A 22,170-nucleotide genomic window follows, 5' to 3' on the forward strand; every position below is an offset into this window, starting at 1 on the left:
TCAAGTATCATAATTCATTTTTTAAATGGATTTAATTTTATTATAATCCCTATTTAAAGTCACATAATGTATTTTCTGCCACTAAAGAATGCATCAGATTACTAATATTTTCCTTACTCAAAACATAAAATTAGAGAATGAAAAATAAAATGTATGAAGTTCTGAAGTTTTCCTTCAAAGTTTAATACTGACCATTGCAAACAGGATTCAAAAAAAATTTAGATGTCTCTGTATTTGTTTTGAAAAAAAGTCAGCTATATAAAACCTCAGTTTCAGCATGACATAATAGCTACATTTTTCTCTCTCCCTCATTTTCTTGATTCTACCTTTGGTCTTCTTATTCTGATTATCTGTATTAGGATAAAAGCTTCCATATGATATTAAGGTTTTTTAGGAAATTTCCAACTTTAAGGCAAAACTTCCCTCTCACAGCATAATTCATCTTCACTTCTGTGAAACCTGTATTTGTCCTCATACTTTCACATAAGCTCATGCCTTTACAGCATACATACAAATAGTCCTCACTGATGAAACTGATTTTGTCTAGAAAAAATGATAAGTTTTATTTAATCTCTGGATTTCTTGTAAGTTGCTTTTTGAAAAGTGACCTGAATGTTCAAGAGCTCTAGTTTTTCTGAATCATAAAGGTATGTGGTCTTAGAGCCTCTGGCTACAGCTGAAAATTGGTTTTAGTAACAATTACATTGTTTTTCAGAGTCAAAAAACCATTGTCAACTAAAAATACTGCAAGCAATCCACCATTCAGTATTATAGAGCTATCACTGTCATCCTCTGGGAGTGAAAGTCAAAAATCTTAAACTTTTATATAATATTTATGAATCATAATTATGTTTGAGTATTAGGCTTTGAGAAATCAGATACTAAAACTATGATCTCATATAGAGCACCTGATGCATATATATATTAATAAAATAATTGTTTTAGCTTCTAATTTAGATATGTTGCATAAAACAGAGAGGGATATCTTATAGCACAGCAAACTCCATTTTTTTATCAATGCTTTAAAGCCCACAGTCTACCTACAGTAGATAGGAATTGAATTTTTCCATAAAACAACGTCTGAGACAGAAAGGTAACAGCTGATCAAAAGCAAACAGCAATGTAGTTGCAATAAAATCCCATCTGCTTGACTGGGATAATTTGAGAGATGAAGAAGGAGAGAAAGTGCATGAAAGTGCATCCATGACCAGCTGTGGCATAAAGTGGACTTAGACCCTGATGGAACTAAAGGATTTTTGCAGTTCTAAGGCACCATGGTCATGAAGAACTAATGAATCCTAATTTTAATGCTTCCCAGAGCATCCTAGAATGCTCTAAAAGTCCATTCAAAAGAAATTACAGAGTTTTGAGACAACATTTTCAGAGAATAAGTAATTTTTTCATTGAGGTAGATTTATTTACTCACACTTTCTTGTCTAATATTTCAGTCTTATACTTCCATACCTGCTAAAGTCAAAATCGTCATTAAATCATTTATACTTTGTTATTACCTCTCTCTAATTAGCTTTATGTTTATGTATCATGGTACTGTTTTAGCAGCTTCACCAAGTGATTCATTAACAATGTTGGCTTTTGGAAGATAATAAAGTATTTGGAGCTTGGCATTGGATAGGAATGGGAGGGGACCTTTGTTAAAAAACCTACCAACCAACTAACCAACAACAACAACAAAACAAAAAACAAACAAACAAAAAACAAAAATCCATGTGAATCAACTGAAATCTTCCAAAATTTCAATTCTGTAAAGAGCTAGAGTAGAGAATTCAAAGCATAATTATCAACAACACAGTAATCAAGACATTGGTTTTGAGTCCACACTATAAAACTTTGTGGCTAAGTAGTTTTGCTGTCAAGGATATGAACTAATGCTAAGGTAACTATAAGCTTTTAGGACTGAGATTCAGTCTCCATTCGTCACCAAACCGGACCATACAGAAAGATAAGACTTTACAGACTGAATAACTGCGTGTAAATATCCCATGGCATTGAAGAGAGCCCAGATAATATAATTAAGTTAATCTTGAAGACTCTATGGAGTCTTGAAGACTCTACTCACTGAGCAAGTGAGATGATTGAGTATCTTGCTTCTGTGATATAATACCATTTAAAAATTAATGTTCAACAGACAGGTAACAGGTTGTACATGAAAAATTAGCACACACTTGGTAATGACAAGATTATCTTAAGGATGACTAATATTTCTTAATACTAAAAGGGTCACCCTTTCTTTATTGCATTAGTGCTAATTCTAAGTACTAAATTTTCATTATCTTTATTGAGGTTTTATAGTCTTGTTGACTTTTAATGTTGTGAGTGAACCATGATTTCTAACTTCCTCCTTGTACTGTGAATGCTAGAAACCTACTTTGCTTTAAAGTGTCAGTCTTGAAGAGGACTGAGTAATTGAGTCTCAGAAATGTTCACCTTACAGACCTACAACCATGAGACCATAAAATTCTCCTGAATATGAGTGCACTGCATCTGAAGAATTATTTTCAATAAATTTGGGGTTAAAATTTTGAATAAATGTGAAAAATGTCACAGTGTGCAGGAACCTATTTTATACTATTTCACCTAATTTGCTTTTCTACTAGGAGATAGTTGAAAGAACTATGATAAAAAACTACAAGTGAAATGTAGTCTCTTTCAGTTTCAAAAATCTTTCATACAAATCCACTACAAAATTTGTGTACTAAGGATGACACAACAAGTAACAAGTTATAGAAATCTCTTCAATGTTTTACTGTGGGGTTTTTTTTCCTCTTACTTTTAGTTTTAAGAAACTATAAATGCCTTAAGAAAAGATACTTGAAAAATTCAATGTGTTACATACCCTCTGATATTTTGAGACCACATAAAATGGTCTGAAAGCAACAAAAAGACCACTCTTTGTACTGAGATGTGAGCTTTTCTCAGGCTGATAACAGTTTCACTGATTACTGAGTAATTCTGCTTTCTGTTTTCTGTCCAAAGTACTGAGCAGAACTTAAATTTAGAAGCAATTACATGGTACAGAGTGCACATCATCCACAGATTGCACACTGGCCTCCACCATAGTATTGCCCAAGTGCACCTAGCCTGCAAACATTCACTGCTTTCTTCTACGTTTATTCCTTCTGTCTTTCATGGCAGGGTCTTCTCATGCCATACTGAGAAGTCACCTCACTATTGACAGTCAAGTTTCCAGGGAATTTCTCTAATAAACATATGGTTTGTTTTATTTTCTAGGAGTAATAACATGTGGTTAGAGGCTGTGGCACACAGAATACTCCACGTGGGCTGTGCATGCATTAACTACTTCCCTTGAAGAACATTGCCTAAGACAACATATGCCATTTGAATCCGACTTTAAAATTAGGATGAATCAGCGCTATGTTCTGAATGTAACATGCAAAATGCTGCAGGCTCAAATCCAACATTGAGCTAAAGATATTTTTGGAAGTGTAATGCTCCAGATATTGTTAAAGACTCACTTTTAATGTTACTTGGAATGCTGAAATTAGTTTTTGAAAGTTGCAGAGCATTTTTACCTAGTCTTTTATGTGGTTGTTGTTTTCACTACTGCTAAATTTATAAATAAATAAAAATATATCAGACAGTTGCTCTAACTCAGATACCTTTTTGTATTTAAGTGTTAGCTGTGGAGTATACAGAAAAAATCCGTTAAAATTTATCTTTTGTACACATCACAAATGCATGACAAAATATCTGACAGCAAACCATTAAAGCTGAGGTTTAAATAGCACTGAATTATCTACTTTAAATGCCTTTGCCATTATATGATCACTGAAACCTGTCAGCCTCTTTTAGTGTTCACTAAAAACATTACTAATTTAGGTCAAGATATTTTGAACTCAATAGACCAGTATGTTACAGTTTCTATTTTTATATGAAGAAAAAGCATTCTGATACGATCACTGAAAATCTGTGTGTATAATGCCACTGTCAGGGGACATTTGCCATGGTCCTTCACTGGGGGAACGGCCCTCTAAGACAAAAATGTCTTGGAATCAATTTTACTACAATTAAAGAAAAAGTCTGTTCTTTCTAGCTGGAAATCTAGAATTTTTGTGGCAATAGGAAAGTTTTACTCCTTTAAATGTTTATTCTTTCTATTTTATCCTTTCTCATCTGTTATCTTCTGAGAAAAGACACAAGGTTGGTGTGATAAAAGATTGGATTAAAAAAAAAGATGTTTCTTTGTAAGGAAACAAAATGTTTCCTTGACAGCAGTGGAAGTCACATGGTAGTATCTCTCTTTGAAGATGTTTTGCAAAAGAAGAAATTTCTGGATCAAGCTTCTATTAAATTTACCTTCATTTGTACTATTAAGCAATGCAAGCAACTGCAACTGTTGGCATTCTCAGGGTCAATGTGAGTCTTTACTAATCTGCAATAACATCTTCTAAGTCCTTCGTTCCCCACAGAGAAGGCAAATAAACCATGAATGGAAAAAGCTCCTCAGAGAAGCAAGCAAAAAGAATAGGAAGAAGTTAGGCAAGGGTATGGGTTCTGCCAGTGGGTCTTCTGTGTATGACAAGCACATCCCACATCTCACAAATGAAGCTGCTGTAGCATTTGTTCACACTATGGTAAAGAACACACTGAAAATTTTCCTCTGTTATTACTAAGAAAGTAGTAAAAAAGCTTATGAGGCTTTAAAGAATGATTTGAATGATTTGAAATTTCTTGTTTATATTCAGAAAGTGGAAGCAATATTAAGACAGATCTTTTAAACATCAAGTACTTAGGAAAAACTCTAATACTTTCCAATTCAGAGCAAAAAGAGGTGTTAATTTACTTTGTGGATGTCTGCATAATTATTTTTCTTAGCTGCACTAAGAGGACCAAACAAGGAAGGACAGGCATTTTCAAGTGTTTTTGCACCATATAACACTCTAAAATTCCCCTTATATACACATTATGTACACACTGTTTGCTAGAGACAACCACTAGATTCACCTACCCTCACACTGAGAACCTGACTGGAAAAAAAAAAAACATTTCAAGCTGGTTCCAGAGCTTTTTAGAAGTTTTCCAGTTTCTGTTACTAGTCCAAACTCCAACTCGTGTGTTTTTTCTCACAGTATAATATTGTGCTCACAAGCCAGTGTTTTAAGCATATGAATTCATTTTACAGCTTTTAACTATTAACACTGAATGTGATGTTACAAAAAATTAAGCTAAGAATGGCACTATAAATAATGTGAGCCCCCTAAATTTATAAGGTAACTCTTACTACCCTTTAAGGCTTATAACATTGGGCTTTTGAGAGGTAAGGAACAGTGGAAGGTATTCCTCGTGTCTAATTTCTTCAAAACCAGGTCCATTTTAACTCAATTTCACAGGAAAGGTTGTGCTTTTCCAAACCAGAAGTTGTTACAAAATGACCCTTCTGAGAAGATTTTTTATGTTTTGTCCTCTCTTTATTATGACTCCAATGTTTTTAGTCAAACTAAATCTGGAGGAACCTCTTAAAAAACCCAAAACACTATTCTGGCAAATTTATCCTATATATTCAGTCTGAAAATTGCAAGCCAAAATATTTCTCTCTCATTTAATTTTTATTTGTTTTTCACCTTCAATTTTTACAGCTGAAAATGTAGAAAAATTCATGACTAGGAAGCGCCTATAACCCCTAGCCATAAAACAAAATATGTCTCATGAAATACTGTTGGATGCTGGAGAATATTGCAACAGCCAGGAATCAGAATAGGTTTGAATTCTGTGATACTACAGAGAGAATCCCTCACTGGTGAATTTGACTGAAATAATTTCAGAAATTGAGGTAGCTCACAACATTCAAGAAAGTCAATATAAACACTAATTGAAATGTATCTTATTTGTTAATTGAAGCAAAGTGGGAAATTTCTATATAAAGCTTTTCAGTGAATTTCTACTGTCTTTAAAAGTCATTATATTTGCACAATAAGGTAGTTTGGCATTGCAGTGTAGTCTGCTTCAATTGAACTTCCCATAGAAAATCTCCTTGCCTTTTGTTAACTGAATGACATATTCCACTGAAGAGCTAAATCCATTTTGAAAAAGAAAAAGTGAAGTGCTGCTAGTAAAGTCACTCTAGCTTTCATCAGAAACATTATTATATTTTTATCAGTAGTAGGAAAATACTGTGAAGATCATTATTTCTTTATAATGCAGACTGCATTGCATTATATTTCTCAATATTTATTACACAGCATTACAATAAATTTTCTCCTTATCAAATCAAAATTTTGCACACAAGCAGTGCAACCTGAAAGATGAAGTTTCATTCAACTATAGATTGGCTGTGTATCTGATTAATCCTCTCCTTATAATTAAGTTGTCATAGCAATGCATTTTTAGTAGTACTGATTCATATGCCAGTAATATTCTGGAGACAGTGCTCTTGGTAGTTTTTTAGTACTCAGTTATGCTAAATTATAAAGTTAGCAAATACAAAAGTACTGGTCAACTTTCCCAAGCAGAAGAACATGTGATCAGACTTAAAACAGGCTAAAGTATCATCTGGCATACATCACAGAAAGCAACACAAAATTTTGGGTGGCTCAGCTCAAGAAAGTTAAGGCAGATCCTACATCTGTTTTATTTTCAATATAAATGCTTAATGATTAAAAAAATACTCAATGCTTTAAAAAAACAAGGTGATTATGATTACATCTTACTACGAAGAAAGAAAATGTAGTGTTTTTTTCCTAAAGGTGTTGCTTTCATATATTGGTACTTCTGTGGTATACCAGGCAGCTGTGCAGAAAAAGTATTGATAATAGGAAATCACTTTACTTTTTTACATGTCTTTCCCTCTGTATTTTTGACAGATCCATTAAATTACAAATATTTATAAGCTTTCAAGACAACAGAAAATCATCCTTCAAGGTCTAGGACTATATATCTTGGCTGCTTCTGAGGCAATTACAGCAAGTTGGACTCAATGATCCTTCCATTGAGTGGAAGGATGTGGGTCCCTTCCAACTCAGCTTATTCTGTAACTCTGTGATTCTGTGAAGTATCAGCATGCACAAGTCTGTGAGAGCAAAAAAAATTGCTTGGTATTTCATTCATTTTTTAAAATTCAGAATCTGAAGAATTATGTGCATTATTTTCTAGCATGAGGTAAAATGTGAGTCAAAGTGACATGAAGAAAAAATGGTGTTAGCTTATTTCTGTGGCTGAGAAAGGAAAAGAGAAAAAAACCCAAGAGATTATTTTCCTCACGACTCTCTAGAAAGCACAAGGTTTAAATTCTGCAGACTTTTTTGAGAAGATCATTGCATAGTACACATCCTCTAAAAGCTCCTTCAAAGGACTTATCAAGGGGAAAGTACATTGTGAATGCAATAACTGACCTAACTAATATAACTTAATGAAGATGTGTATTGATTTGGTTATGAGGAACTCTTAGCCTCTAAATGTATAAATGCAAAATGGTAATTGTTCACTCTGAAGTTTCTGACCTTCCCTGAATGATGTGAGAAACCTGCCTGCTTAACTCAGACTAGAATCTTGCAAGCAAGGGAAAGATGTGCAACTACCAAAAATTTAAATCACACTACATTTTCCTGTTTCATATATATACATAAGAGTCAAAAATTAAACCAAAAAAAGGGGGTCTGGACTGAAGCATGGTGAAAATCTAACAGTGACAAAGATGGAGTTACTAAGGGAAGTGTGGGGTGATGGAATTAAAAAGGGACCAAATAGTTAAGCAGAATTTAGCTGAGGATTTCCTGAGGATCAAAGCTAATACTACACTTGAGCATCTAGAAAAAACAGTGGAATAAGCAAGCTGTCACTGATATGCAAAGTGAGACTTCCCAGAAAATAAATATAGTAAGAAATCTCATGATAGATGCATTAATAAGTGCATACACACAGTATATGTACCATTACCTTGTACCGTAATCAATAAACACATACATCACATTTTCCTTAACTGTTGTAAGCTTTCTCTTCTAAGCTGTTGTTGCTTTATTCTTCAAAAAGTACATCTTTGAAATTAATATAATTACATGTTTAATGAAGGAATGAGCAGCCTAGTTGGACATTTGGGTTAGGGCCCATTACCAGAGAAGTGCAGAAGGTGCTGAAGGGTGTGAAGCCCTCACAGAGGGCTGGTACATAAGACAATAGAGAAGAATACCTGGCTCTTGTCTACTCTCACTACAATGTAAGCTGACAAGGCAGAATATCAAAAGACCTTTGTCCTTGTTTTGTATGGAATAGAGGCAATTTACCTCACAGTAGCTAATATAGGGCTGTGTTTCACATTTGTGCTGAAAACAGCGTTGGTAACAGGGATGTTTTATTTATTACTGTGCAGACAAGGCTCTTCTGCCTCTCCCCCCACCCCACCAGTGAGTAGGCTGGGGGTGCACAAGGAGCACTTGGTGGGAGCACTGCTGGGACAGCTGACCCCAACTGACCCAAGGCATATCCAAGACCAAATGACATCATGTTCAGCTTTGAAAGCTGCAGAAATAAGAAGGAAGGGAAGATATTCAGGGATGACATTTGTTTTCCCAAGGCACCACTATGTGTGGAGCCCAGCTTTCCTGGAGATGGTTGAACACCTGCCTGGTAATGGGAAATAAGAAATGAATTCCTTGTTTTGCTTAGCTGGCAAGTGTGGCTTTTGCTTTATCTGTTAAAATGTCTTTATCTAAGCTAATGAGTCTTCTCACTTCTACCCTTCCACTTCTCTTCCCCATCACAGAAAGAGACACAGAATGGCTCTGTCAGTCTTAGCTGCTGTCTGGAATTAAACCACAACAACCTTCTGTACAAAAGCCAGCCCATGGTATGAAGATGTTATCACCAGGTTCTGAGTAGGCTTTATAATTTGAATGCCTTGGAGAAAGGATGAATCACTCTCTACATTGCTATTACTCATCAAGTAAATGCAGTAGACTAGTCCCCCACTGTTGCTCATTTCCCATCACATTCCCCTTCAGTGAATAATAAAGATGACCCTTTTCTCAGACAAGGGGTTATATCATCTTGCAAAGGTATATGTTTGAGAAAAAACTGCTTCTCTGCCCCCTTCTCTCATGATGCAGAATAACTTAATCCAACAGTAGATACAAAATGGTTCTAGATCTGATTGTTGGTTCTTCGTTATGATTATTTATCAAATGCAAGACATAGAGGCACAGTAATAGTAAATAAATATTATACTTAATATTTCCTTTTCCCTAGTTTAAAGTCCAAGACAGGTAGAGAGTCAGCCTACAGATGACCAAGAAGACAGAGTTTCCAAATACTTTAAGTTTGCATATTAACTATTAAACAAGTCCCTTCCACCACACTTAAATTAAAAAAAAAATCTAAGCCAAAGCTTGTTTCGGATCATTATTTTGAAGCTGTAACACAAGTCATCACTTTCAATGTCAACTGAGATGGGACAAAATGTGTGTTTAACTTCATTCAGCACAGAGATTTTTACAGAGAGGAATATATGCCTTGGTTAATGTGGAAGGTGCTACTAGAAACAGTGAGCTGTTAGTTTAAAAAGAGCAAATCAGTGAGAAATGCTTTTTTTCTTGGCCTACAAAGTAGAATTATGTCATTCATAAAAAGCATAAAAAGGGACTCTATAATGCTATATTCATTTATTGGATAATTATGACTTTGACTCAGGGATTCCTCTATGTTTTTTTATCTGACTAACAAAAATGGCCAGGCTGACATCATACTTTTGCTGTTATTCAGCAAACCATCCTATTACTTGTGCATTTTAAGGACTGTGTAAGAGTCAAGCTTGACTACTTCATTCTGTTGCACAGACTCTCTCTCATGAAGGTTTTAAAAAAAGGACATTTTCGATACCACAGATCTCAGTATTGCATTCATGTTCAATATTAATACATAACAACAAAATAATGTCAAACAGTAAAAGGGTGAATAGGAATGTCACAGCAAAGACAAAAGTGAAAGAGATGGAAAAAGGCTAGATATTTTAAACAACTTTTTTGTTACTATAGCCTAAGGCTTCCTCCTGGTTCTTTTCAAGCTGCAATAAAAATTATATTAAATATTTAAAATGTGAACAGGCAAGTTTACTTACTGTTTCCTGGATGCCAGCGTACTGCATTTAAATATGCATTGCAGTAATGGAAGAGAAATTCATGCTTAGATTGAGTAACTTCTCCTTGAAGTAAAGGTAGCAGATCATGTCCATCAATAATCCTGAGTAAGAAAGCATTTCAAAATCAGAAAAATAACTCAAACCTCACCTTCCTAGAAGATATGATAATTCTGCTCAGCTGCTGCTTAAAAAAACCCAAATCTGAACGGCCACCTCCAATTGGTCAATTTGGACAAAACCTTCAGGTGCTCTTCCCTTTGATGTTTACATTACCTACGGCAACAATTTTACATTTTGCCATTATGAATAGTTCCCTCAATTCTTTTTTTTCACTTCTGAGAAAGTGAACAGACATAAGTGAATAAATTGCCACAACACAGTCCTTCACATTCAAGTTTTAGGAGTAGTTTGGCTGAAGTAACCCTAAAACTAGAGAAAATATGTTGTTCTGTGCTAGCCTCCCTAGAAGTAGTGGTAATATCTCTGTTCAGTATTTTCTGTATGCCAGAATTTAAGAAAGAAGTTGTAATTTCAAATTTGAATATTAACGGTTTAAATATGCATTTATCAACTACACACACACACACACACACATACACATAAATATATATAAATTCTCTAAATGCTGCTAGACAATTTGATCATGCTTTGAAGGAGTCAGTCAATTTACATAAAAACTGAGTTATAAAATAAGCAAGACTTTTAGCTGTTTCCCTATATTAAACCTTTGAATTGCTGACATCAGCTGGGGAGAAATCATAGTCTGCATTTTTGACCTTGTATGAATTACAAATTTTTCAATAAGTCTTATCGGAAATTACTTTTTGCTGATATAAAAATCAGCATGTAATTCTTTCTCAAGCATTTTGAGCTACATCCCATAAAATTGTTTTGAAACTTATAAAAAGTTTTAAAAGGTCTATGTTGATTTTCATTACCTTTACATAGATGATCATTTCATTACCATTACATAAAAAATATTTTTCACGTTGGTGTAACTACTACAAGACAGGTCCTAAGTGTACTTTTTAAAGTCGCATGTGATAACTGAATTCTTGCCAGCAATTGTATGCAACAAAGCCATTCAGAATAGCGCTTTTCTCAAAGGATGGGCAGGAAAACTTCCTGGAATTTTGAAAGCTATCTTGTCTAATAACTGCCATCTGGGTGAATTCCTGTCTGTGGGGGTCTGTTAAAACAGAATCTTTCCCACTTTCAGTTTTGCATGTTCTCTTGCCTGAGTAACAGGCTTGTCTTGCAAGCTGGCTCATTAACAGATGCACGTCTATTGAACACTTTCTGTTCTAGAGCCTGTTGATGGGGAAAAAGGCATCTCCAGAAAAATGTCTCCAGTACTCTAGCATTGCTTCAGCTGCTGGATTCAGAGGAATATATGAGACTTTTCTTTTCAATTACTAATTTCTCTTCTTTAACTAGGAACATCCATTCCTTTTCAACCTGCTTTCTCACAGTGACAAAGCATTAATCATATTGTTCTCTTATTTCTCAGGAAGAATTCAGTGGAGCTAAAAGAACCCAGCTGCTGGAACAAAAATACTTCAAGCTATTCTATGACCTAAGATGAAACAGTACTTATGGCATCAGTCTAGCACAGAAGAATCACAGTGGAGCAACCTACAAGTGGAAGTTACACAACTATATTTGAATTTCTATAAAGGGGATCAAAGAAAACATCAGTACTTAGTATTCACTCAAGCAATATGAAAACAAAATGCAATAGATCTGCCACATAAAGAACAATCAGAACTTCTGAGGTTTGACAGAATTACTGCTTGTAGAGCATCTCTCAGGACCAACCTGACTAATTTTTAATGTCTTAGACTTGTCCTGCCCTGCCATTTCCTTCAAACACTCAATGAATTATCATTAGCAGAGTGACTCTGCTCACCAGTGGGCTTCCCAATGTGGATTCTTGATGCTTTGTGCTCAAAAGCTGTTTGTGAGTCATCAATGTGTTCAAAGCATATGCATATCAACAGGTTTCTCCACTCACTGGATTTGGAGAGCAACAGCATTTAGGCAGAGGCACCTTGCCACTGAGACTGTGTATCTCACAAACAAGATAAAGCCTGGGGATGTAGCAGTGTCAGGAAGGCATCTTATGAATTGTGGAAGTCCAGTGGCTTTTCTTATCAGGCTGCAAAACCCTGTATGGGATTATTTTGACTACTAGGTACAGAGGAAAAAAAACCAAACAAACAAAACAAAAAACTCCAAACAAACTGTGAGAAAAACGTAGCTGGTGTTTTGGTGTGTTTTGTGATATTAAGCAGGTCACCGCTAAGCTCATGAAGTTTAAAGTAATTTACACTTAAAGTTTCTTTTTCCACCAAATTCACTCATGCAGAACAGAACCTTTTTTGTTACATTCATTTTTGCTTTTAGTAAGTAATTCCAAGTTTGATTTGACAGTACATTGATCTGATGGTATTCTGTTGTCTTTTTGGTGCTTGTACGGTGAGTTAAGCTGTATTTACATACAACATTTCTGTAAAATATTATCAGTCTGTCAATATGAAAAGAGACAACATGATATTGCAAGTAGAAAACCTAGTTTCTTATTTACATTCTCACCTCTACCTTAATAGATATCACCAGAATGAATAAAACACTCATGGCACTTGCTGTAAAACAGAGATGACTACAGAGTATACCTGTCAGAGGGTAGCTGTGCATCGGCCAGTTTAACAATGGTAGGAAATATATCCATGTTACTGGTTGGCTCATCAATATAGGCACCAGCCTGTACCACGCCAGGCCAACGGAGAAGACCTGGCACACGAATGCCTCCTTCCCAGTTTGTTGATTTTCCACCTGAAAAATTTAGTTTTTTTGCTGAGAAATCAATTTCTTCTTTGATAATTCCACCCCATTAGATTCAATTTCCAAATATTAAACATTCTGTCTAACTAGAATCTTTCCATTAGACAAATTTGTCCTAGTCTTAATTTTCTCAATTTTCTACCTTCTGTAGTACTTTCTCTCTGTAAATTTACTAATATGTATTAGACAGAGCTTATAAAGTGCATTTAAATTGCACCAAAAAAAGTAGTTGTGGAGATTAAAGAACATTTCACTGGAATCTTCATATAGGCCTAGATTGTGTAGCCTATAGATATGTGAACCTATAACCAAAAAACAGGAATCAAAAACTAAAAAAGAGCTATACTCTTTTTGAATCCAGAGAAGGTACATGACTTTTTATTAAAAATGGTGCTTAATGACTTTATATAAAGAAAGTACTAATTTAAGTATGTTACTTAATTCTCCAATTCAATGCATTATAAAGAAATTCTCTTCAGTGATGGTACCTTTCAGGATGCTGTAAAGTTCTAAACCAACACAGTTGCATCAAATGCACTATCAACTGATTGCATTCAACAGTGACTTGCAGTCATTTACTGTTTCTACAAGATCCATCACTGCTGAGTCCTCCCAACATCTTTTGTAGAAGGGCAATGGGTTTATTCTCTGAGACCATGTTCACCATTACTGAATAAATAATTGACCTGACCTGGCTCTGTATGAAGAGGAATCACAAATGCTATTACCGATGTCCTACACAGTTGTGACTATGCAGAACACTTCAGGATAACCTTTGAAATTAATATATCACTTGAAAAAGAAACCTCTGTTAAGCAGATGGGTTTTGAATATGGTTAAACACAGTCAGGGCCATTTGGAAATGAACTGAGATTTTATACAATTAATATGTCTGGAAAAACAGAAAGGTATTGGTTGGACTTCTGCCATTAAATGAACCAAATAGCAATTGATGGGTCAGGCCAAACTACTACAGGACTATTTTTTTCCTGTATCTCTCTTTTTCAAGTTAAAAAAAAAAAACAAAACCAAACCAAAACAAACAAAAAACCCAAACAAAACAAACAACAACAACAAAAAAGAAAAATTATTACAACAAAGTATTTCAAAAGTTCTGCTTCCTCAGCATCTTAAACACCCAAAACACCTCACAGATGTCAATACTTTTGGTATTGACCCCAGGCCTTGTTATACATGCTGTCTATTTTATTGACTTCTTGATGATCCTTTCCATTTCAGCAAAGGGGGTTCAGAATCTACCTGGTTTTCTACAGGATTTTCACTCTTTGTAAAGGTAAGTACTAACTTCAAGACAGACAACTCTTTTTTGTATAAATTTACCTTTTTCTTTTCTTGTAACTGAAGGACCATTAGCTCATGATTCCTTAGTATACCACATTTTTGCTTAATTTTTTTTCACAGGCTTTATCAGAACTCATAATATTGAATAGTAAGGGACATATCTAGTCTGACATCAGAAAAGTTACAACTTTTTAATATTCAGCCTTATGTCAAGCAACAATATTTGCTTAAGTTTTTTTTTTATGGTGCCAAGATCAGATCTATACTGGATTGTCTGTCTTCCAGAACACTCTTAAAAGTTTACTGTCATTGCTGAGTTAAAAGTAATTTCATTCTCACAATGAAGTGTGTGGCTACCTACTCAAGAATGAGATGCATGTCCTATTTATGTTTAAATTCTAGTAAAATATTATTTTTAAAACACAACTCTAAAGAAAATGTAGATTTAAATTCAAAAAGTGCTATTTGGTGGGACATAGAACACCTGTCACCCAAAGAAAATGTTCACCCAAAAGTATGCTGATTGCTTGTTCATGTTGTTGGGCCAAGACCAGTGTAGATGTCAATATCTTGTGTCTATCTCCTGTAGAAAAGATGACTCTACCCCTGTACAACAGCCATTATGCTTTTCAAAGTTTGGTGGGAATTAGGTGTTACACAACAGGAAAGATTAATAACCTGACTGAGCTATGATACATTGAAAATCCTGCATAAGGCCTTCAAATTACGGATATCCTCAAATGAACAGACTTTTAGTGAACAGATACACCAGGAGATGATTTAGTTCATGAGCCAGATCCTAATTCTGTGTATACACAAAAGCAGCTTTATGGCTGAAGGGTACCAACAGACAGACAACACTAAGAGTTGATCTATATCTTTGATAGCTTTAGTTATGATGTTCCTTCTATTTCTGTATGCCTGTCTGAACCAAGTAAGAGACTAGATGGATATTTAAATAAAGACTTGTTTTACTGGACTGGATGTTTAAATAAAGTCTTGTTACACTGTTGTCTCCTGTATATTCTGAAGACAGAAATTTCAAAGTGGTAAATCTGATTCTCACACATGTTGCAATTCTTAAAACTTAGATATTGGGTCACTTTCACAGCTCTTAGGTCACAGTACAATTTTCTTGAATCAGCAGAAAAGAACAGAAAAATTGCACATTACCCAAGTACAAAGGAACACTACACAAACTCTGATGCCCTGCTGTAAGGTAGAAAAAGCAAAATGGATTCCACAGCAGGGCTTTCTCCTTACTTACATCTATGAAGAAGTGACTGCTGCTTTCCTTTCAAAAGGCTAATTGGAGCATAATTTTTTTTCACATCTCTGGAGACTGGGAATAACAGGGAATCAGGGCAGGAATTACAGGTCATTGCAGAAGACCGTCTTCTATTATCTCTGCTTACATGGTGTTCATTTTTATTAGAATTGTGCTTAGTGACTGCAGGTGCTTAATGCCATTACATGATTACAAATCCCTGGACATTTATCATCTTTAAAACTCTAGCTGTTAAACTCTGTTCAAGAGATCTGCATTCTTTTTCCCTTAAAAAAAATCAAGGTTTTACTACTGATGCTTGAAACATAGAAACATCTAAATGGCTAATAAAATAAAATTTTTAAAAATCCAGAAAATATAATTATTTTGAAACAAAATCTCTTGATATTTAATGACATGGCTCATTAGTTTTGTGTTTTGCTCAGACTTGACAACATTGAAACAGAGAAAAGACTGAAACCTAGTAGCCTGTATGCCTTGCAAAATCTAGACAACTTACCTTTTTGTTATTTTTGTTCTCTTAAAGTCTTTTAAAAATGTTTTTAAAGCAGCACAAAACACATGAGGCTGTATTTTCCTGCTTCGCCATTTATGCTTTCTGAGTAGTTGCACCTTTCAGTGTTACATTGAACAATAGCCTGCATTCACCTTTCCTGAAAAATCTGCAGGAGCAGGCAAAATACAGACATAACTCTCTGCAGTCATCCACAACATGATGTCAAATTTCCATTTTAACCTCATTTCAAATCTTAGCTAACAGAATATATATTTTTTCCCCCTCTGGTTTAAATTGACTGCTATTACCTAACTCTGGCAATAGAGCTCTACAAAGGATGATGTATAAAGGGGAACGCGGCAGTAAATCACCATTAACATTATGAATGATGAATGATGAAGACTATTTGAAACAACTTTCTTAAATCACCTGGATTATAACCACACTACACTTTCCTTCATATATTCTTCTAAAAACAAAGCTTCCAAGCCCAATTTATTCTCTTGAATTATAAACACAACATTTATTATTCCACCCATCTCTACTGGACTTAATGCCACAAATATGAACAATCAAGACTGGTTACTATTGCTTACTTCATAAATTAGTTGCACAAAAATTTATTTTCAATGACAAGTTTACTCTTACTGATTTTTATCTTGTTTCTTGTACTGTTTTTGTTATTTTTTTATATTAATCTGAGCTATTCTTGTACAGGTGAATGGAATAGACATGTCTCATTTGGACGTTTTCATCTAACATTTCCTTCAATCAAACAAAATGATCTCTGAGGATAATTTTTATTTCAGTCAAAATTAAAAGATGGGTTGATTATTTGAAAATCTGGATCACTTCAGAGAGACTATAAAAATACAGTACATTTGAAAAAAGTCAACTACTGCTTTCTTTCAAGTGAAAAGTAAACTCCAACAAATATCACTAGATATGCCATAGCATGATTCCTGGGGTCAAAGTAATTGTCAGCTTGATTTCTCTGTGGCTTAGAGAAAGGAAGAGATTTACTAACAGCCTCAAGAAACCCTGCTGAACTAACTTATCACTGCAGTATATATTTGTTCTACAGTAATACATTTAAAAAAAAAATAGATATTAATTTCTTGTTTTGATCTCACAGATCTGTAGCAGATTTTAAAATACAAATCAGGGCCTAAGTCCTTATGAGACATTATTGTTTTTTATGGATATTAAAAAATAACTATGATTATACCTATTTCTAAGGCATAAAACACTTAAAATGAATGTTGTTCACACAGTTTGACTTTATCAGTGTTTAGCTTCACTTCCATTATCAACAGACCTACTCTGCACCCACTTCTGACCCACTATGGCAGCATGACAGTAGCCAAGTGTCTGTATTGTCCTAAGTGCTCCATAAGTACAAAGAAAAACTGTTTCTGATGCAGATCTGAGGTACAGGCAAAATGTACATAACCAAAAGACAGTAAGATGTAAGGAGATTAAACAGAAAATCCAGTATGTGACAAAGTGGGAAAGATGTCAACAAGTGACAGCGAGGGAGGACGTGTACTGTCTGTATATGTGCCAGTGAAATACTATGGTGAGAAAAAGTGTAGAGAAAAGTTTTTATTGCCTTCATTGTTTATTGATATAAATTATGTATTTATATATATGATAGCACACTAAGGCTAATTCAAGAAATTACTAAGAAACTAAATAGAAATTACAACAAAATATTTCGATTCAAAATCTCAGAGTACCAAAGAAGAATATATTGGCTTCCTTTAAATCAGTCACCGTGCACATCTTGTTAATATAGAGGAAATTATCTTCATTTATTTATTCTGCTCATCTTATTTGAAAGTACAAATCCAAAGTATTTGGAAAAACTAACCTTATTTCTGCTCCTAAAGGAAAGCTATGGTGACTACATCAAATGGACATGCTCCAGTGAGGCAGAAAGTGAAAAACACCTAAGGAGAAGTCAGTGCAGGTATCCTGGAAATCATATATACAAGCAATACCTTAATGTTCTAGTGTCTGACTTTCAACAGACAAATATTACAGAACTGGAAAAAAAAAAGCTGGAAAAACTACATAGAAAATTTTAATAAGATACTTCAGTTACACCTATTAATTTCCATATTTCAATATAAAATTGTTACTATTAATGTATTAATTAAATTGTTATTATTTTTAATTTAATTAAAATATTAATAGTGTCTTGTACAAATCCCAGGAGTACTTCATGGTTCAGGTATGAAGTCCTTCAGTTGCGAAGAAATTCTTACTAAAATAGCCACTATTTTTTGTTTTAGAATCTGTATCTAGATTTAAACCTTAGAAAGATCTTTGACAAAGACCTTCAGGAAAAGTTACTGGAACATTAATCATGGCTTAGGAGACAAAGAATTTCCATGAATCAAATTCTGACTAGAAAACAAAAAGAGGAAACAAAAAGAGAGAACAAACAGTCTGTGACCCTTTGCAAAAATACCCAAAAAACAATAGTAAGGTACCTTGAAGCTACACTGTGTTAAGCCCCTGACTGTTTTAGTATATTTTCTTCAGTTTTGAAAGTGAAGTAATTCACACAGGAAAATAACAAGAAATTAGGGATGAGTAAAAACTCAACAATTAAAAATCATAAGAGAGATGGAAGAGACAATTATTTTCTGAATTTGGCCACTGCCAAGAGCCATAGTAAAAGTATACAAAACAAATCTAAGTTATGGAAAATTTAAAATTTCCCCTCCTTTATGCTATATTAGTGAGAACATGTTATTAAACTTCAAGATGTTCCATGAAATTTGCAACTGTCCCATTTCATAATAGTAAATGAAAGCACTGTGCTCTCATGGATAAGTGATAGAGGTTATGCTCAGATTTTAGAAAGACTCAAAGTGGGAATTCATCTTTACATGATAAAAATTTATATAATTAATGTTAAGAATCTTTGTAGAATCTAAATTGTCTGGATTCACATCTTAAACCAAGGTCATACTGTCTAGGATTAGGATCTTAGGGATTTTATTTACTACACAGATCCTGATAACCAATCATCAGATCCATCACTCAGTATTACTATATAATGTCTTCTAAAAAGGAATACTGCAGAAATAAACCAGACTGTGTATGACAGCAATTGGTTAGTTCTGGTTTCTAACTGTCCAAATTTATGGTGGACTGTTCTGTAGTTAGGATCCAGAGTAATAAAACCTTCAAACAGCAATTTCCCCTTTTTGCATTGCGTTTTGCAGCACTAGCTTAACTATCCAACCCCCTCTTAAATTTTATTATTGGTGCTTATTTGGCTAGGTATCAAGAGAAATTAGTGAGTTAGAATTGCGGAGATCGCTTAAGAGCTTTTGATTTTAGGGCAGAACCAATTATTGATGAGTATATTGTTCCAGCTCTGACAAGAGGGTTAAGTGCCTTGATTCATGTTTGCATTCATACAGCACCAAGAGACAAAAAGATAAGTAGTGCAGATTGACTAGCTGAGACAGGGAGAGAGAAAGTATGTGCGTCTCTCACAGGTTTTTAAGCTACACACCAAATAAAGGAAATTCCTGGTGTGTGGACACATAAGCACAAGCAGCATCAAGATTGTCCTGCGTTTTTAGGCACATTGCTAGTCTTGGGGCTTCACAGGTCTGTTTCTCATTAACTCTGACAAATATCTACAGATGCTTTTCACCACACATGACTTTTAATATTAATAAATTCCTATGTATGAAAATTGCTAGTTATGCAATTAATTGATAATTTTTACCTCAGTCCTTCTGAAAATGACACATAATATACGTGTTAAATTAAGGACTGATTTTGAGATGGAGGAAGTGGAATGTAAAGCAGAATTGATTGTATTTTAAAATGTTAAAAATATATTCAACTAATGGCATGGGTCTTTTAACTTCTTTTTATTTTATTAAGAATGTTTCTTATCAAATAATAATTTTGTTTCTTACATTATGATTATTTTCTAACCCATTTGTCAGCACAGCAGAGGTGTTAATTGCAAACTACACAATTTTTCCTTCTTTTTAAAAAGAAGCCCCATTACTACCCAACTAAATCTATCCATCAGATTTTTTTCTTAATACAGGTAAGATATATTTCAAGTTTTTCTCCGCACTGTAAGTATGAATAAAAAATTTTGCAAGGCTGAGAGAAAGACTCCATTTAATCAAAGTTCTTCAAGAAGACATATTCTCAAGTGTATTTTTTCCTTCCTTATAATTTATCCTGTACCTTATGTCTGGCACTATAGAAGGCAAATATTTTTTAGAGCTTCTAAAACACCTCAGGCTGAGCCTACGGCTACAGATATGTAACCATATGGTTCCTTAATTACTTAAATCACTATGCAAGGCCTATGTGCTAACATTCAAGATACATTTCACTCTGGTGTTAGCCCACGGGGACCCATCTGATAGACATCATCACTTTGGCATTCCTTGTTTTTCTTGTGTACCATTTTCTTTGAAGCTCTCTTAAAATGTAAGGGTCATTTCTCAGACAGATACCTACTGACTAAAAACTGTGGGGTCCTCCTGCTTGAAAACCTTACTTTATATGTCTGAATTTTTTGCTTTTTGAAGTTTTGCACTTGATATAAATCTGGCAAGAGTGGAAGATTGTGTTACCTTTCAAAGGGACTTTGACAGGCTTGGAGAAATGGACCAAAAGAAACCCCGTTAAGTTCAGCAAAGGAAGTATCAAGTCCTGAATCTTCACAGCAGCAACCTCTAGCAAAGCAAAGGCTGGGGAGTAACTGGCTGGAAAGCAGCTCTGCAGAGAGGGACTGGAGGGTTCTAAGGAGCAACCAGCTGAACATGAGACAGCAATGTGCCCTTCTGGCAATGAAAGACAACATCACTCTGCGCTGCATTAGGAAGAACTCTTCCAGCCAGTCCTGCTCTCTGCTCAGCACTGGTGAGATGTACCTGGAGCACTGGGTCCAAGTGCAGAACTCCCCAGTACAAGGTACATGGGCATACTGGAACGAGTTTGAATGAAGGTGAAGCAACTGGAGCATTCAGTATATGAGGAGAGGCTGAGAGAGATGTTCATCCTGGAGAAGAAAATGCTTACCAGGATCTTATCCATTGGTAGGGATTACATGGATTTATATGAGTAAAGAGGACAGAGATAGACTCTTTTCAGTGGGGAGCCAATGACAGGACAAGAGGCAATGGGCACAAACTAAACCACAGAAAACTCCATTTAAACATAAGAAAAAGGTTTTTTTATGGTGAGTGTGATCAAATACTAGAGATTTGCCCAAGTTGCCCAAGGAGGCTATGAAGTTCCATCAATTTCATAACTTGACTGGATACAATCCTGAACAATGTGCTACAGCTGACCCTGCTCTGCAGGGGCTGGGACTGCAGACCTTGGGAGATACCTTCCAGGCTCAACTACTATGAGATTGCTGGATTTCTTTGATCTTGACCCCTGAAATATGAGTGGAAAACAAATTACACAGCCTCTACCTAGTGAAAGAATGAAAATAAATTAATCTCTCATAAAGAAACAAGAAGACTAATTGAATTTCATTAAAAAGAATAAAAAGCAAACATTCTTACTTTATTTCAAATAGATCAAAGATTTTGACCTGGGCCACATAGTACATTACAGTTTTGGTGCAAACCCAAGGAGATGCTTTTTCTTGCATTTTTCAAGAACAGAGAATATTCACCTTTATATATGCCATTGTATCCTCCATGGACTTCTCCAGCACTGGAGATTTCTTCAACATGAGCCCCTTGGTCAGACGTAAAGTATACAAGAGTTTTGTCATTCAGATTATGCTTCTCCAGCACATCAAGAACTTGCCCTAGGTGAAAAAAAAAAAAAAAAGAAACAAAGGACAGCTTTAAGAACCACAGAATGAACTAGGTTGGAAAAGACCTTTGCGATCATCAAGTCCAACCTATGACCTAACCAAACACTTCCTAATCAACTAAACCATGGCCCTGAGTACCATGTCCAGTCTGTTTATAAAACACGTCCAAGGATGGTGATTCCATCATCTCCCTGGCCAGACAATTCCAGTGCCCAATCATTCTTTCAGTGAAAATTTTTTTCTGACATCTAACCAAAACCTGCCCTGGCACAGCTTAAGACTGTGTCCTCTCGTGCTGTCAGCTG

The 22,170-nt window shown here is 34.9% G+C and overlaps 1 protein-coding gene across 6 annotated transcripts in view; it reads right to left on the reverse strand.

The window, feature by feature from the left end:
* The window catches only part of STS (steroid sulfatase), a 124,221-nt gene that overhangs the window by 35,303 nt on the left and 66,748 nt on the right, over positions 1-22,170 (reverse strand). For all 6 annotated transcript variants that reach the window (XM_054513986.1, XM_036386465.2, XM_036386455.2 and 3 more), the window contains 3 exons: positions 21,719-21,856; positions 12,781-12,940; positions 10,085-10,206 (listed from right to left, as the gene is read on the reverse strand). In XM_054513986.1, the coding sequence (XP_054369961.1) occupies positions 10,085-10,206; positions 12,781-12,940; positions 21,719-21,856 (420 nt within the window). The remainder of the gene's footprint in view (positions 1-10,084; positions 10,207-12,780; positions 12,941-21,718; positions 21,857-22,170) is intronic.

This window comes from Molothrus ater, chromosome 2 (assembly GCF_012460135.2).
Source record: "Molothrus ater isolate BHLD 08-10-18 breed brown headed cowbird chromosome 2, BPBGC_Mater_1.1, whole genome shotgun sequence".
In the NCBI taxonomy this organism is placed as follows: domain Eukaryota; kingdom Metazoa; phylum Chordata; class Aves; order Passeriformes; family Icteridae; genus Molothrus; species Molothrus ater.